General features: G+C 49.3%; 6 protein-coding genes across 6 annotated transcripts; 4 read left to right on the top strand and 2 right to left on the bottom strand.

The window, feature by feature from the left end:
* Positions 1–47: 47 nt before the first annotated feature.
* Positions 48–1,592, top strand: EDB82DRAFT_49158 (Alpha/Beta hydrolase protein). The gene is made up of 2 exons (XM_025730527.2): positions 48–1,264; positions 1,315–1,592. The coding sequence occupies exon 1, from the start codon at positions 383–385 to the stop codon at positions 1,181–1,183; it is 801 nt and encodes a 266-aa protein (XP_025589643.1). The 5' UTR covers positions 48–382; the 3' UTR covers positions 1,184–1,264; positions 1,315–1,592.
* Positions 1,593–1,825: 233 nt separating this feature from the next.
* EDB82DRAFT_564844 (dihydroxy-acid/6-phosphogluconate dehydratase) lies at positions 1,826–4,006 on the top strand. Its single transcript, XM_025730526.2, has 2 exons — positions 1,826–2,065; positions 2,155–4,006. Exons 1-2 carry the CDS (start codon positions 1,998–2,000, stop codon positions 3,881–3,883), a joined length of 1,797 nt encoding a protein of 598 aa, XP_025589642.1. The 5' UTR covers positions 1,826–1,997; the 3' UTR covers positions 3,884–4,006.
* EDB82DRAFT_486849 (uncharacterized protein) lies at positions 3,972–5,525 on the bottom strand. The gene is made up of 2 exons (XM_025730525.2): positions 5,267–5,525; positions 3,972–5,217 (listed from the first exon to the last, which is right to left on the bottom strand). The coding sequence occupies exons 1-2, from the start codon at positions 5,295–5,297 to the stop codon at positions 4,277–4,279; spliced, it is 972 nt and encodes a 323-aa protein (XP_025589641.1). The 5' UTR covers positions 5,298–5,525; the 3' UTR covers positions 3,972–4,276.
* A 714-nt stretch (positions 5,526–6,239) lies between these two features.
* EDB82DRAFT_486852 (P-loop containing nucleoside triphosphate hydrolase protein) lies at positions 6,240–10,089 on the top strand. Its single transcript, XM_025730524.2, has 7 exons — positions 6,240–6,488; positions 6,547–6,718; positions 6,766–6,905; positions 7,140–7,374; positions 7,852–7,977; positions 8,025–9,730; positions 9,778–10,089. The coding sequence occupies exons 1-7, from the start codon at positions 6,474–6,476 to the stop codon at positions 9,835–9,837; spliced, it is 2,454 nt and encodes an 817-aa protein (XP_025589640.1). The 5' UTR covers positions 6,240–6,473; the 3' UTR covers positions 9,838–10,089.
* Positions 10,090–10,402: 313 nt separating this feature from the next.
* Positions 10,403–11,860, top strand: EDB82DRAFT_486855 (uncharacterized protein). Its single transcript, XM_025730523.2, has one exon. The coding sequence runs from the start codon at positions 10,846–10,848 to the stop codon at positions 11,719–11,721; it is 876 nt and encodes a 291-aa protein (XP_025589639.1). The 5' UTR covers positions 10,403–10,845; the 3' UTR covers positions 11,722–11,860.
* Positions 11,861–15,165: 3,305 nt separating this feature from the next.
* Positions 15,166–15,911, bottom strand: EDB82DRAFT_421593 (Manganese/iron superoxide dismutase; the record flags this gene model as incomplete). Its single annotated transcript, XM_025730520.2, has 3 exons — positions 15,166–15,288; positions 15,346–15,813; positions 15,864–15,911. 3 exons carry the CDS (start codon positions 15,909–15,911, stop codon positions 15,166–15,168), a joined length of 639 nt encoding a protein of 212 aa, XP_025589637.2.
* Positions 15,912–16,287: the final 376 nt, after the last annotated feature.

A 16,287-nucleotide genomic window follows, 5' to 3' on the forward strand; every position in this document is an offset into this window, starting at 1 on the left:
GTGCTACATCCCGTTCACTCCGGTCGGTTTCAATTACGGCCCCACATCTACCGACGGCCAGCTGTCATGGCCGACACACGCCGATAGAGCGGTTCCGTTTTTTTTTATGATGGCCATGGCAATAGAGGATTGTAACCATTCGTTTGTTCATTGTTTATTGCTTCCAAGTTTCACAACGTTTGCTTTCGACAGAGTTGAAAGCGAAATACAGTGTTGCAAGTTATTTGAGCGATTTTTGTTCTTCTCACTGAGCGTCTACAAAACCGAATCAAACGATATATCACATCGACATTGGGAGAAGACCCAGCCCAAACATCTCAAATTCACGTCGATCTAGAAAGGTCCCTGCATAGAAACCATTGCAACTCAAATCCACGCAGCCATGGACAACAATCCTGAATGCATTCAGCCTGCAGACTGGCAGGCCGGTCAAGCTGTACCAGTCTTCCTCATCCACGATGGCGGCGGCACAACATTCTCATATCACTGTTTGGAACCTCTTAACCGTCCTGTTTACGGGATCTACAATCCCAACTTTCACAGCGGGGAACCCTTCGACGGGGGACTCAAAGACATGGCTAAGCTTTACACACATTGGATTATTGAGACTGTCGAGAAGCCCGACTTCCCCAGGCGATACAATTCGGATGGAAAGATCCAAATACTTCTCGGAGGATGGAGCTTGGGTGGCCACTTGAGTCTTGAGATCGCCAAGCAGCTCAACCCTGAGGATACCGAAATCAGAGTTATCGGTATTCTTATGGTTGACACAATCTACCCGCACAAGTACTCGAGTAATAACCGCAAGAGACCCGGCGAAGGATCAGAAAAAGGCAGAAACAAGAACCAGATTCTTGCCGACCTTTCCATGGCTGATGCTCGCCGTATGCTTCAGTCTTGGGATCCTCCAGTTTGGCACGAGGACTCTATAGGAGAAAGGCCACGAATCTCTCTGCTCCGAGCTAAAGAGGCCTTGCCAGTGAAGGATGGTGAGAAAGATCTTGTGGACATGAGTCGCGAGGAGCGAAATCTTGGGTGGGATTTGTATGACAAGAATCTATTTTCCGAAGTGGTGGATATTAATGGTCATCATTTTGAAGTGTTTGCTTTCAAGTTCATTGAGGACATTTCTGAAAAGATGAAGGATTCGCTGAATGGTTTGGAACGTGCCTCCCGAAGCTGAATGAATAAGTCTTAGGGAATGGGGACTGTGTCTTGTCACTGGTAGAAATAGTACATGCCATTCTTAGACATATATGATATGGTAAGTTACTTCTTCATTCGTTGGACGTACTGGAGACTAAAAGTGAGCAGGTTACTATGACCTAGGTCTTTCACTAAGACAAATTGTGAGATGGGAGACATAGGATATAAAGAAATATAGAGTATCAACGCTGGTTGCTTCTTACATAGTACCTACCTAGGTAGCATTAGCAGTTCAATAAAGACCGCCGGTGTCGCTCATAGTTTCTTGGCAAGGATGATTTTAACAATTATGTCTCTCACAACTACTGAAACTCACACTCTCACTCGTGATAAACAATGCACTTGGTATACCTAGTGTCATAAGCTGTCATAAGCCCGGAAGCTCGGCAGAATAGTATGCAAGTTGTATTGGTAGCTCCTATGACATGATTTGAGTGGGCAAAGTGGACAATGCGCTGAAAGCCCCGCCGGAGTAGAAGCACTTCCCCCGGAGGAACTTGGCAATACTCCTTCCAACCAATGGCAATGCTCGAATTGTCATGCGGGGAGCACTCAACGGGGGAGGAGCACCAAAAGTCAGAGGGAAGATCACAGGGAACCTGAACTGGGAAATTTTGGTCAAAAGGGCAGCCGACATCGCAGCTGAACCCCAGCTTAAGAAATTCCACAAACTTACCACCGTTTTATTTCTGGCATCTCTGGGCGATTGACCATCCCACGCACGCTGTGACCTTTTGAGTTTGTCGTGAAAAGCTTCAATTGGCTCTTGTAAACAGCCTCAAGTCGTCATCATGCTTTCCCGGTCACTACTGCGCTCCAGAGCTGTGGGAGCTTTCCCCCTCTCCTCCAGGAGCCATGGGTATGTTCATCACGATCCATTGCCAACGATCAAGAATTTCCTACACAAGGTCAATTCATATGTAAATACTAATCACTCTTCCAATGCAGCCGCTTCCTGTCTACCACAGCCATCCGCGCCGATGACAAGCTCAACAAGATCTCCTCCAACATCACCCAGCCCAAGGCCCAGGGTGCCTCCCAGGCTATGCTCTACGCCACCGGCCTCTCTGAGGATGACATGAACAAGGCTCAGGTTGGTATCTCGTCCGTATGGTACGAGGGAAACCCTTGCAACATGCACCTTATGGACCTCTCTGCCCACGTCAAGGAGTCTGTTGCCAAGGCCGGTCTCATTCCCTACCGATTCAACACCATCGGTGTCTCTGATGGTATCTCCATGGGTACCACCGGTATGCGATACTCCCTCCAGAGCCGAGAGATTATCGCCGATAGTATCGAGACCGTCATGAATGGTCAATGGTACGATGCCAACGTCAGCTTGCCCGGCTGCGACAAGAACATGCCCGGTGTTGCCATTGCCATGGGTCGTGTCAACCGTCCCAGCATCATGGTTTATGGTGGAACCATCAAGCCCGGATGCACCAAGCAAGGCGAGTCTATCGATATCGTCTCTGCTTTCCAGGCCTACGGCCAATACATCACCGGCGAGATTACTGAGGAGCAGCGATTCGATATTATCCGAAATGCCTGCCCTGGTGGTGGTGCTTGTGGTGGCATGTACACTGCCAACACCATGGCTACTGCCATTGAGACTTTGGGACTTACCCTTCCTGGTAGCAGCAGCAGCCCTGCTGAGGACCCCAGTAAGGTCGCCGAGTGTGAGGCTGTTGGACCTGCTATCCGCAACATTCTCAAGGAGGATATCCGACCTCGTGACATCATGACTCGTCAAGCCTTTGAGAATGCCATGATCGTCACCACCATCCTTGGTGGCAGCACCAACGCTGTCCTGCACCTTATCGCCATTGCTGACTCTGTCGGTATCAAACTCGACATTGAGGACTTCCAAAAGGTTTCCGACCGCACTCCTTTCCTTGCCGACCTGAAGCCCTCCGGAAAGTGGGTCATGGCCGATATGCACAAGATTGGTGGTACTCCTGCTCTTCTCAAGTTCCTCCTGAAGGAGGGCATTATTGACGGCTCTGGTATTACTGTCACTGGTAAAACCATGAAGCAGAACGTCGAGGACTTGCCTGGATTCCCCGAGGACCAAACCATTATTCGCCCCCTGAGCAACCCTATCAAGCCTACCGGCCACATCCAGATTCTTCGCGGGTCGCTGGCCCCTGGTGGCTGTGTTGGTAAGATTACTGGCAAGGAGGGTCTCCGATTCGAGGGTAAGGCTCGTGTCTACGACTCCGAGCCCGCCTTCATCTCTAGCCTTGAGGCTGGTGAGATCAAGAAGGGTGAGAAGACTGTCGTCATCATCCGATACGACGGACCCAAGGGTGGTCCTGGCATGCCTGAGATGCTGAAGCCTTCTTCTGCCATCATGGGTGCTGGTCTTGGTCAGGATGTCGCCCTTCTCACTGACGGTCGCTTCTCTGGTGGTTCCCACGGTTTCATTATTGGCCACATTGTCCCTGAGGCCATGGAGGGTGGTCCTATTGCCCTTGTCGAGGACGGTGATAGCATCGTCATCGATGCCGAGTCTCGTGCTATCGACCTTGTTGTTCCCGAGGAGGAGGTCGCTCGCCGCCGCAAGGCTTGGAAGGCCCCTCCTCCCCGGTACACCAAGGGTACTCTCAGCAAGTACGCTCAGCTGGTCAGGGACGCCAGTGAGGGCTGTGTCACCGACAGCGGACTCAAGAACTAAAAGGCTCATGAAAGCCAAGCAAAACTGTTATATGTCACGATGTAATTCATTTTAATGGGGTCGGAAAAGGCGAATTTAGATTTTTCGGGTCAGAACTTATATCCAAATATTTTTTGTATTAAATACCTTGCCAGATTATTCATCGTGATTGGTGATATAAGAAGTGCTCGGGGCTTGACGACTCTACTCAACAGGCTACAACATAGAACGTATCAAATTAAATATAAAGACCAAGGCAGAAAACACGGTCCTACGAATGATCGTAGGTATTTGGCTGACTGAACAAAAAACCTCCAAGCTCCTTGCAATGCGGCAACTCCTTTTCCACAAATCATTTCTCGAACCAACCAACCAACATCTCCGTGTTGGCTCTTTCATCTTTTGTTATCGTAATCATTTCTTACTGTTCAGTGCGTCAACAAAGGATGCCTTGTCCTTCATCGTGAGGCCGACTCGCTTGACACGGCTGAGTCTAGCCAAAGCCTCACCCACGCGGTCGAGAACACGCTGTTCATCCGCGGAGACGCCGGCGCTCACATCGTTACGTTGGCGCAGCTCAGTGGGGGCAGAATGTGAGACACCATTGACCTTTGCGGCAGATGTGTTGATCTGGCCCTCAGCGATGCGCACACGGATACATGTTGTTGGTCGAGAAAGGAGATCCCACAGGAATCGGAACCACTTGCCAGGCACGGGAGTCGTGACATCGGAGGGTGTATATCGAATGCTCACGGGGAAAATGTGGACATCAGCTGGCGTTTGAAGGATGCTCGGGCTAAAAGGCAGAATGGCCTTTCCGTTGGTAGTTCCGCACTCAGGGAAAACGGCCACAATTTGTCCTGGGTTGCTAGCCAAAATGTCCTTGATTTCGACAAGTTTGGCGTTCGGAGGAGGAGCAGTTCGTACGGGCGAAAGAGCTGCCAGAACAGCGCCCAGCAAGCTAACACGCTGCACACGACGAGTATCAGGATACGAGATTGTAAAGATGGGGTCGAAGATGGCGGCGAGGTAGATCGCATCAATGGGACTCGAGAAGTTGACAGCAATAACTGAACCGGGGTGAGGGAAGCGCTCGCGGGGCTGGTCCGCCAAAGTGCCACGTTTGACGCCGTCGAGCTGTAGATCAATCCACCATATTCCCGGTATGGCCATCAACCCCCAAAGAGCAACTTTTCTAAAGATGACGGGCAACGGGAGGAAGTGGAAGAAGAGAAAGTAGCCGGCGAAATAGGCGATGAAGAATGGGAGGCGGAAGAGGAAGAGTGCGGCGTGGGTGAATATCGCGACCGCTGAAATGGGTGTCGAGACAGGGAGAAAGGGCGCAATACCCGTTGCTATCAACATTAGCATGTGAATAACACCAAGTTTCTGAAGGTAAATTACCTCGATCGCGAAATTGGCTGTACTTTTCCATGTTGCTGGTGATCGCGTGGTGTAAGACAAAAGAAGAGGACAAGCGGAGGGGTTAGCTATCGAGACATGAGAAGCCTTTCGCTTTTATGTTTGCTAGTCGTTGTCTGAGGGAAAAAAGGCGACTCGGCTACGGATGACGAGAACAAATGAGACGGCGTTGCGAAGTCAGATTCTACGACAGCGCATGCTATCAAGCGTCATGTCATAAGATGGACGGACAAGAGTGACATGTGAATTTGTGTGTGAATTGTCGCCCCACGTTGGGACTTGTCAACGGTGCTGGCTGAGTCAGCCGAACGTTGGTGATGTTTTTGGCCTAGACTGGGGTAGCTGTCATAGAGGTTCAACCTTGTAGCACTTTAAGGTCGACTTTGTAGATAGTTACTTGGTGGTATATTGTAGAAAGTTTAGTGGTACAACGGGCTCCAGTTAGTCCATTGGAGCATAAGAATAGATCAGTAAAAGTTGGGTCGGGTGGGCTACATGGGCAAGAGTCGAATATGAGGTAACATGGTGATACAATGTTTCGATTCACAGTGTGTTCTTGGAATCACCAGGCATATGCAATAGCTTGGAAGTCACTGCCTGGCCTAGCAGTAACAGCCATGTCAAGTGTTCTATTCCACATGACAAGACTTGAAGGTTGCATAGCTTTGAGAGCTGAAGCTTTAACGCTTTGCTGGTACGGCGTTGCACTTGACAACGGCGGTTTGCACTGCAGGAAACCCGATTAGAAAAACAATCATACAAGACCTAGCTGACCAGGTCATCGAGATTCTTTTTATCGAGAGGTTATATTTCAGGCTATATTTGTACATACAAACAGTGATGTCAACTTGGAAGTCCCCTTTCCGTGGTGGGGTGTCTCCAAAAACGGATTCGGTCCATCGCCCCAGCAACGCCTTGACGTAAACAATCAACGCTTCCACATCGCCAATCTCCAAGCGAAACTATCCCGCATGAGGATCGTTCCAAGTCAACCATAATAGTAGCTCCATCCATGAGTTGAGCACCGAGCGTGTACCACTTTTGTTACCACTGCTTTTCACTCTTTGTTAGCTTTCGTATATTCACACTACTTACTTTTGCTACTGCGGTCTACAACAAGTGCTTCGTTGCTGCTTGTTGTCCGTGCCTCCTGCTTTTGTCTCTGAATTGCGGGCGCACTGTTTTCACCATGGAGGACACCTCAGTACGTTGTTAATTCGCGTCAAAAACCTGAGACAGACACTTATCATCAACCTTCACAGTCATTTCGAACCTCCAAGATGAGTCGACTCCCCGCACCTTCTTCGATGTCCATGTCGATAGGAGGGGGAGGCCTTACGGAATGGAGCGAGTCGCAACACAATGCTCGCATTGCGTCTACTGCGAGCTCACTATCGGCCCTCAAGAACCTGAAGCGCGAGATCCCTCAACCAGGTAAATCTAACTTCAGGGATATCGCAGCTCTATCTGACATCGTATAGCCGCGCAATCTGATCCTAAGCGCAAGCCGCTTTCCGAACGCGCTCTCGAGTATTCTTCCAAACCTACATCTTATGCCTCCGGCGCAGCGGCTGCACGATCAGGTGTGCGGCCTCAGAGTCTAGCGGGCATGTCTTCCGGGGTAAGTCACAAATTCTCTGATCTTGCACCAGTTTGGCGCACCAAAATCACCCTTCGACCGCACCGACTCGACATTTTTAAACCGACGTCACGAAAGCAGTCTAGAGACAAGACTTTGCTCCTGAGCCCGAACCGCATCCACTTTGTCCTCCCTGCATATCAACTTGTACTAGATCACAGGGCATATGGTCACGGTATTAATATAACTTTGCAGCTGCTAACTCCTTGTGTTTAGCTCAAGCAACCCTCAACCACTCAGTCACGACTCGGCGCAGCTACATCGATGGGCTTTAACAAGGCCACCCAAAACGGACGATATGGCACGACAACGACAACGACTACACGAATTAACGGACCTAATGGAGTCAATGGACGCCCTACGCATACCCGATCGAAAAGCCAAGCACCCCGTCCACGAACAGCGCATGCTATCCGCGAAGAAGAACGACAAGAGCCTCCAGCAAATACTGGTACGATAGGAATTCAGCTATTCTGTTCACAATCGCACGTCCCGCTCCCCCGCAACAAGACAAGAACATCACAAGCCTTTCCAGCCCTACCAACAATCAGAGATAGTTCTCTAACCACAAAGTTCAATGGTTTAAGCCTCGAAGATCAAGATATCCCCGGGACTCAAGCGATCTCCCGCCCCCCAACACGTCGATTATCACAATCTTCAATTGCATCGCATATATCCAATATTCCTTGTAAACGACGTGGCAGAGTTGGCCAGAATGACAAGATCGCTACCTCTCAACTGGCGTCTTCAGAGTGGGCATAGGGAGCTCCTCCGAAAGCACCAAGAACTGAGGAAGTGAAACGAAAGCTTGCGCAATTCGAAGAGTCACTGGCTCTTTCGCCCGTCAAAACATTCCAATCCCCTGCCAAAGCACCTTCCCCCAGCAAAGCGTTTTTAAACAAAGATTCTAATCTGACATCATATGTAGCATGGGACGTTGACGGTCGAGTCGTGGACATGGAGTCCCAATTCAAAGAACTAAAGGAGATGGTCAACACTACTCTTATTGAGCGAAAGGGGCATGATGATGCTCTTGAACTAGCCAAGAAGCGAGGTGGGCATTTCTGACCAAAATCAGGGAAATTACTAAACCTTCTACAGTGAAAGAGTTGGAGAGTGATAAGGAGAAGCTCGACATGAGGAACGACGCCTTGAAATCAGATCTCGACTCGGCAAGAGAGGAAGGACGCCAGATCCGACACGAAATGGACAAGAAAAAGTGGGAATTCGAACGACAAATGGACGACCAGGAACGAAAGCATAGAGAAAAGATTGACGACATATCACGGCAACATAGAACAGCAACCGAAGAGCTCAAGCGAGAATTGGACCGACTAAAGGAGGAACAGACAAAGGACCACGAGCAAAAGGTCGAAAGCTTGACAAGGCTCTACCATCAGGAATTGTCGGAAGAGCGACAAAAGAAGGACCGCGAGATCCAAGAACTACGAACCCGGATGGGCAACGAGCACCAGGATATGGGCGTTGCTATACAAAGAAAGGACCGTGAACTCCAAGAAGCCAACTCCATGGTGGAAAATCTTAGAGGGGATCTCCAGCGGGAACGCACCTTGAAGAGCACTCTTCAAACGAGCATCGCCGAACTTTCGGCAGCCAACACGACACTAGAGGCCAAGATCAACTCGCTCAAGTCACACGTCGAATTCCTTGAATCAGACAACAAGGCCCAGTCGGACTCATTCGCCAACATGGAGGCACGTCTACAAGAAGCCCTCCGTGTAGCCGAAGAAGCCCAGACCAAGCTCATCAAGGAGGAGACCGAGCGACGAGTTCTTTTCAACAAGTACCAAGAGCTCAAGGGCAACATTCGAGTCATGTGCCGTGTTCGACCGCCCCTGGGTAATGGAGAGGGAGAGGAGGCTAAGATGTCGTTCCCTGATGACAAAACATCTTCCGAGATCGTTCTAGCTGGCCCTGAGGAAAAGAGCAGCTTGGGACAAATCACACGGAAGAACTACCCGTTCGAGTTCGATCGTGTCTTTGTTCCCGGTACTCAGAACGAAGAGATCTTCGGCGAGATCTCTCAGTTAGTTCAGAGCGCACTCGATGGCTACAATGTGTGCATCTTCTGTTATGGCCAAACAGGCTCTGGAAAGACACATACCATGTCTTCTATCGATGGTATGATCCCACGTGCCACCCACATGATCTACGACACCATCACCAAGCTCAAGGAAAAGTCCTGGGAGTACACCATGGAGGGTTCGTTTGTTGAGGTGTACAACGAAGAGCTCAACGACTTGTTGACGCCCAATGATCGAGCTGCAGCAAGAAAGTTGGAGATTCGTCATGACGAAATTCGCAAGCAGACAACAATCACGAACTGCCAGTCAGTACGTCTTGACAGTCCATCCAGTGTAGAAATGATGCTTGAGGAGGCACAGAACAACCGATCCGTAGCAGCCACCAAGGCCAACGAGCGGTCGTCCCGATCCCACAGTATCTTTATCCTCAAGCTGATCGGAGAGAATTCTGCCACCGGGGAGCGATGCGAGGGCACATTGAACCTTGTTGATTTGGCGGGTTCCGAGCGTCTCAAGCACTCACAGGCTGAGGGCGACCGTATGAAGGAAACCCAAAACATCAACAAGAGTCTCAGCTGCTTGGGCGATGTCATCGAGGCACTCGGACGAGGATCAGGTCACATCCCGTACCGCAATTCCAAGTTGACCCACTTGCTGCAATACAGCCTGGGAGGTAACAGCAAGACTCTGATGTTTGTTATGGTTTCGCCACTCGAGACACATCTGAAGGAAACATTGACAAGTCTTCGATTTGCGACAAAGGTATGCTTGTTCCCATGTATCGGTTATTACAAAGCTAACAAGAACAGGTGCACAACACTCATATTGGTACGGCCAAGGCGACCAAAAAGGTGCGCGATTCAACATAGGCCGGCCTATAGACAGACTATCGATTGGAACTGTCAAGAAGATGCGAATAATGGAGTTGTGTGTTTTTGTTGCTTTTGAGTTGGGTCATCAGGATAGCGTTGAACATGGCGTCCAGAAGCTGAGATGTCTGAATTGCAGGAGTTGAGGAGCATATATGGTTAAGAGCTGTCGCCTACGGCCAGTTTATGATGTGTTTGTGTCAGGCGAGCAAGTAAACATGATTGATTGATTGATTGATTGATTGATTGATTTCTGGACATGAGTTGGGTAGCCAACCTACTGAGGCTTGCTGCGTCTGCGCTGTCTATAGTGAACGAACATTGTATATATTGATATGGTAAATACTTATCATGTGTATTGATCTTGTTTCTTTCTCGATATAATCAATGTTAGAGATTGGTAATGAATTGTTCTCATGTTTATGAGAGTGAATTCATTGATGCAGTTCTAGTGGGAATTGATGTTCACACAGCCAAGTTAAGTTAGAGTCAAAGCCAATTACCGCCGATGAATAAGCCATCAACGGGCACTAAAAATCCGTGGCTGTCAATCGTTAATTGAGTCGACCTATTCACTCACTCACTTTCGTTCTTTCATTCCTTTGAACATCTCTCTTTGTTCATCACCACGAGATATTGTTTCGGTTACAACTTAACATTATCACTATTTTATCATCTATCTCAGCTTGAGCTCATGGGTAAAGGCATTGCTAGTGCACGTTGACTCCGCTTTAGGAACCAGGCCGCCGCAAGCATAAATAGACGTGAAACAAGTCAGTTTGTGCTGCTTCAGCCAGGCTTCAAGGCATCTAAGCCACGGAAACAAAGGAGGTTGGCCAATTGAAGTATATGAGATAAAACAAAAAAGCAAATAGGCTTGCAAACTAAACCTGATCCTGAGCCGAGGTTGGCCAGCAACAAAGTCTGCCCTTTCAATCACTCACGGACCTTTTCGCATTCTCTCAAGTTACACGTCATCTCAACTCGTTCAACTCATTCAATAGCATCATGTCAGGCGCGACAGGTCTCAAAGGCTCTATCTGGGCGACGGGAGGTCGTTCTCGCCTTCAAAACTCTGTTCCCTCAGCACGCGCCTCGTCGCAACCTTCATCGCGACCAACGCCCCCGCCACCATCTGCCTCAGCACCTTTACCAAGCTCTGTTTCAACTCCAGCGCCCTTATCTGACTCAATTTCACCACCAGCGCCCTTGAAGGGCTCGATTTCAGCCACGACACCTTTGCCGAGCTCAATTCCAAGTTCGACACGCTTAACATCGTCACAAGCTTTCCATCGCTTTGAACAGGCCTGCCAGAGGCTGCGATGGAGATTCGTTGATCTGAAGAACTCGTACGAGCGTGCACTGCATCCGGAAAAGTTTGGATTCACGGTGGGCGACGCTGAGAGGAACTTCAAGGTGGACTTTCATGAGTTCTACGTGTGGATTGAGCAAGCGATCGTCCTTCTCCTCCTCGTCTTCGATATTGAAATTCCGCATCAAAGGTTTGCCGGCGGAAGGAAACAGCAGCACCGATATCACGAGGAAGTTATCAACGCCTTGGAAGAGGTGTCTTGTCCCCTATACAAGGCACTAGGAAGTGGAGAAGTGAACATGGCGCTACGGAAAGCTAAAGAGCTGAGGAATAGGTGGAAGGATGCTGGCGAAGGGAAAGAGACGCCACCTCTCAAGATGTATGACCTAACCTGGCTCGTGGGACAGATCCTGGCTGGTTTGGAAGTTGGCTACAGTATTGGTGCTAAAAAGGTTGAGAAGGACAACCAGGGGCGGTCGTGGGCTGATGACTATGATGATGAGATGGGCATGGCTGTGGATGATGAATGGGATTGGATGGTTGATCCTATGGAATGGGAGAGTGTAAGCTAGTCAGATGATATTGGTTAGCATCACAATAACTTGAGAGGGTAGATATGGGTTGTTCTAGTTGGACTAGAAGAAATAGACGCCAACATAAATGCAAATTCAATATCATGCTGCAAACTAACCACGTTTGCCATTAACCTCTAAAGTCAAGCAACCACAATTTATTTTCTATCAATTATCTACCTCCAAATAACAACGTATCCCAGATACAAAAAAAAACAAGATTAAATCAATCAAAGTAGGGAGAAAGACATCAAGTCATTCACAAGAAAGTAAAAAAGACAAGAATCAAGCAAGTACACCCGCGTCCTTTGTACTAAACGAAATCGCCTACCATCCGAAACCCCATCGCTTACGGATATATGCAGGCTCACGGTACGAAGGAGGCTCGTAGGCAGGTGGCTCGTAGTCAGGCTCCTTGATACCAGTGGAAGTAGAAGCAGAAGCAGTATCGGTGGCCTTGCTTGTAGTGAGGAAAGTGGTGAAAGACGAGAAACCAGTTGCTGCATCGGCGCTGGAGTCAACGGAGAATGTTGGCCAGCCGTTGTTTGCGGAGCTTTGAGCACCAAAGTCATAATTGTGAGGAGGGTAGGTTGGTTCGAAGGGAAGAGAGACGGGTGTCGTGGCGGCGGATGTGGTGGACTGGGAGGCGGTTGACTCAATGGAAACTGAATCGCTTGTCTCAGCTCCAGCAGCTGTGCCACCGGTAGTCACTCCGGTCTCAGTCTCTGCGGTGGGAGCTGTAGTTTTCTCGACCACACCTGAAGTAACAGAGGTATCACTTCCCTCGGAAAAGGTTGACGTGAACGACCCAGCCAGAGCAGACGAATCGACGCTCACATCAGCGGTACTATGAATAATAGTCGTGTTCTCATAGATGTGAGTGTGTCTGGTTGATGTGCAGGGAGTAGTTGCCGATTCCTCAACCTCGGTTGTGCCAGTGGAAATGCCAGCGCTTGTGGACTCGGGGCTGGAATCACTGGCAGTTGAATCGGTCTGAGAAGATGAGGTCTCTGCGGTGACGGTCTCGATTGAGGTGACAGTTTCGACCGCGGTCTCTGAATCAGTAGAGGCGTATGTGCTGGAGGACTCGGAGATAGAGCCTTCGGTGGTTCCTCCTGAGGAAGCGGTGGACTCCGACACAGACACAGATACGGTCTCGGTGCGTGTAAAAGTGAAGGAAGATGTAAACTGGGTAACACCAGTAACTTCAGAAGTGACAACTTCAGTTGTCGCAGAGCCTTGCTCAGTTCCGCTGCTGGACTCCTCAACCTGAGAAGATGTAACCAGGAGTTCGGTGCTTTCCTCTGAGGTAAAGCCTTGCTCAGCGGAGCTGGAGTAAACAGTAGAGATAGTCTCAGTGAAGGTGACCTGGCTGGTGAGAACCGAGGTCAGAGTAGCGGTGGAGACTCCTTCAGTGGCTGAAGATGCATCAGTGCTTTCGATCAGAGTAGATTTACTCTGCTGAGGAACAATCTTATCGATGGTAGTACTCTCAGTAGACACAAATTCAGTGCTGAGAGCGGACTCTGAAGACTGTCCGGTAAAACCCTGAGTGACGATGCTGGACTTACTTGTCTCTGACAGCTGAGTAGTACCGGATGCAAGAGCAGAGGATTCAACACTCGGGACAATAGTTGGCATGGTCTCAACGTCTGTGAAAGTCTCGGTGGTTGCCTCTGTCAAGATCAGAGTACTGGTAGAGTGTCCGTACAGACTAGACTCAGACTCAGACTCCGAAGTCTCACCCGCAAGAGCACTCGAGTCAACCGAGACGCCAGACGACTCAGAAATAGGAATCGTAGTCTCAGAGTCAGAGACAGTAGGGGTAGAAGTGTAAGAGCCCGTGACAGCGCTGGTGTTGGCAAGCTTGGAGAACTCCGAGGTAACAGAAACAGTGGGCAGGGAGACAACCTCTGTGGTCTCGATGAGAGAAGTCTCAGACACGACAACCGAGGATTCAGTCGGAAGCTTGATGATGGTGGATGTATCGATGTACTCGGTCGAGGTACACTGCGATACGACAGAGTAACAGGACGCTGCACACTCTGTGACAGTCTCGGTGACAGTCACAGTGTCGCGCTGCGCATAAGCAGCTGACGCCCTGTACTAGTTAGTTTAAATTACATTGAACAAGAATGAGAAACACTTACCAAAGCCCGACGAGGGCGAAGCGAGCGAGGAGAGACATGTTTGGGTCCCTCTGGAGAGAAGCGAAAGTGGTGAGTGTAAAGATTAGGGAACAAAACGAATGACGAAAAAGAGTGAGTCTGGTCTTAGTTCTGGGTAAGCAAGACTTGACCTTTGATGTTTTTCTTGAAAGCTCGTCATCCCCTCTTTATACCTATTCTTCCTCTTACGAGGCCTCTCACGAGTCCGTTGTCATGTAACCCCTATCGATGCATCATGCGGTGATACCGGAGAGACCGTGAGCGAGGTATAATGGAAGGGTATGAGAAGTATGTGTCAGTCCGCGTTGCACGTTTCGTCTTGCCGTAAAGTTAATATAATAATCCTTCCGTCAAGTTACCCTTCCCTTCGGCTTCCGGCAATGTCCTGATACTAATGCTTGTTTTGTCAACGGGAAGCCTGTCGACGGGTAGCTTCGTTACAGCTAATGCTTTAGGCCGAGAGAGCCTGCACTTCATACGGATAATACGCTTCCATATTCATGTCTGTTTGCAGAGTACCTAATGTCAACATAGCGAGAAATTGGATACGCTGAGAGCTGGCACTTGAGAGTCAGTATAACGTCTCACAGTTACATCGAGTCACTTGCGAAGGTTGACTTATTCCTTTTTTTTTGGTCTAGCACTTTCTATAGCCTTAGTCAAGACTCGTTGACGTTTCTTTTTTCTTTCTTTTTCAATTTCCCATTGTGCGCAATCGTGAAGCCGTGCCTTGCGTCTGTTCTATGTAGGCGAGTTACACGAGCACAGACACATGATTCACATGTACAAGCTAATAAAAGTACGGTGATACAAGACTTAGGACCGAGGTCTCAGGCCAGTCATTGTTGGATGATGTGTATGCATATTTAGATACGTGGCGTTGCCAAACCCGCGTGTAGACGGGAGCATGCATGTGGCCGCATAATAAAAGCGAAAGGGGAGAAACAAGGAGGAGAAGATCAGAGCACTTCACGGGCCATTCGGAGGCGCAATTGACAGAGGGACAATGAAAACTTGGCGGTCAAGCAAGATAGATACTGGTGCACGGCATGCTGCTGCGCGAGTCAAACGGAGGCCACGGTCTTGGGTAGCTAGCCGAGACTGAGTGTCGGATGTTGAGCACGTTGCTAGGGAGTCTGTATAGTTTCACTGCATGATTGTTAAAGCTTGAGGTTGGGTGTTTTTTATTTGTGCAATCTCAAAATAGATGAGATGGTACTATGGTATGAAGGAGTCGTGTGGCGTCATAACTCGTTCTTCATTATGTCAACTCCGTCTAGATAGAAGCTCGCAGGACCTTGAAAGCATCCTCACGGGAGCCGGTGAAACGAGCCTCGGCCGTCTTCCAGTTGATGACATTCCAAATGTTATCAACATAAGCAGCCTTTCCATTGAGGTACTAGTTGCACACCCATATTAGTTCTGAATTGTCTGTAACACTGTAACTGTAACGTACCTGCAGATAGTAGGCATGCTCCCACATATCGACACCGAAAATGGGCACTTCTCCTCCCACGACAGGGTCCTGGTCCTTGGTGGTAACGACACGCAAGCCCTGGGCGTCCTTGACCAGCCACCCCCAGCCGCTGCCCTGCAGACCCAGCAGAGTCTTCTTGAAAGTCTCTTGGAAAGCCTCGATGCTGCCCCACGTCTTGGAGATTTCAGCACCGAGCGTGGGGGCGCTTTCGGGCTTGGAGTCTGGAGAGCTAGAGGGACTGAGGTTCTCCCAGAAGAGGGAGTGGTTGATGTGGCCGCCGCCGTTGAACTTGATGGCGGACTGCAGGGCGATCTGGCCGGCGATGTCGTTGGACGAAGTAGCGGTGGCGTAGTTCTTGAGTGCGGCGTTGAGATTTGTCACATAGGCTTGGTGATGCTTGGAGTGGTGAAGTTCCATGATTTGAGCAGAGATGCTAGGTTCAAGGGCCTTTTGTTGTTAGCTTGGCTGTTCTTGATGATTAGAGGGGACCAGCTCACATCATAGGCGTACGGCAACGCCGGAAGAGAGTAGATTCCAACAGACATGGCTGAATAAGAGTTTATGTTATCGGAGAGTTGAACAGTCTCAGAAGCAAGGTCAGGCTCAGCGTTAACTGAGAGAGAAGATAGAGGTGATGTGAGAAGGAGGAGGGGTAGGAGGGAGAACATGATGGAAGAGAGATTGCGTCAGAGTCTAGTTAGTAATATGTCTGTTATAGTGATAGATACCCAGTAGATAGTGAGTAGTGAGTGCTGTTAGTGTTCATCAAGGTACTCGAGTTGATGTTGTTGTTTCGAGAGCATTTCCCCTCAAACTTGCTCAACCCAAAAGTTACCCGATTCGGGAACACGCTAGGTCTTGCTGATCTCTGATTGGTCAGTTTTGTGTGAGCAGGTTTGACGGGAGGAGCCGTGAGAGACT

This window comes from Fusarium venenatum, assembly GCF_020744135.1.
Source record: "Fusarium venenatum strain MPI-CAGE-CH-0201 chromosome Unknown EDB82scaffold_1, whole genome shotgun sequence".
In the NCBI taxonomy this organism is placed as follows: Eukaryota; Fungi; Ascomycota; class Sordariomycetes; order Hypocreales; family Nectriaceae; genus Fusarium; species Fusarium venenatum.

What these genes read in the sequence shown, in the direction of transcription:
- EDB82DRAFT_486849 (XM_025730525.2), bottom strand. Translation starts at nt 5,297, where the DNA reads ATGGAAAAGTACAGCCAATTTCGCGATCGAG. An exon ending in CAGCCAATTTCGCGATCGAG is followed by an intron (nt 5,218 to 5,266) that starts GTAATTTACCTT and finishes TAATGTTGATAG; the next exon opens with CAACGGGTATTGCGCCCTTT.
- EDB82DRAFT_49158 (XM_025730527.2), top strand. Translation starts at nt 383, where the DNA reads ATGGACAACAATCCTGAATGCATTCAGCCTGCAGACTGGCAGGCCGGT.
- EDB82DRAFT_486852 (XM_025730524.2), top strand. An exon ending in GCGCGAGATCCCTCAACCAG is followed by an intron (nt 6,719 to 6,765) that starts GTAAATCTAACT and finishes GACATCGTATAG; the next exon opens with CCGCGCAATCTGATCCTAAG. An exon ending in TAGCGGGCATGTCTTCCGGG is followed by an intron (nt 6,906 to 7,139) that starts GTAAGTCACAAA and finishes CCTTGTGTTTAG; the next exon opens with CTCAAGCAACCCTCAACCAC.
- EDB82DRAFT_564844 (XM_025730526.2), top strand. Translation starts at nt 1,998, where the DNA reads ATGCTTTCCCGGTCACTACTGCGCTCCAGAGCTGTGGGAGCTTTCCCC. An exon ending in CTCTCCTCCAGGAGCCATGG is followed by an intron (nt 2,066 to 2,154) that starts GTATGTTCATCA and finishes CTTCCAATGCAG; the next exon opens with CCGCTTCCTGTCTACCACAG.
- EDB82DRAFT_486855 (XM_025730523.2), top strand. Translation starts at nt 10,846, where the DNA reads ATGTCAGGCGCGACAGGTCTCAAAGGCTCTATCTGGGCGACGGGAGGT.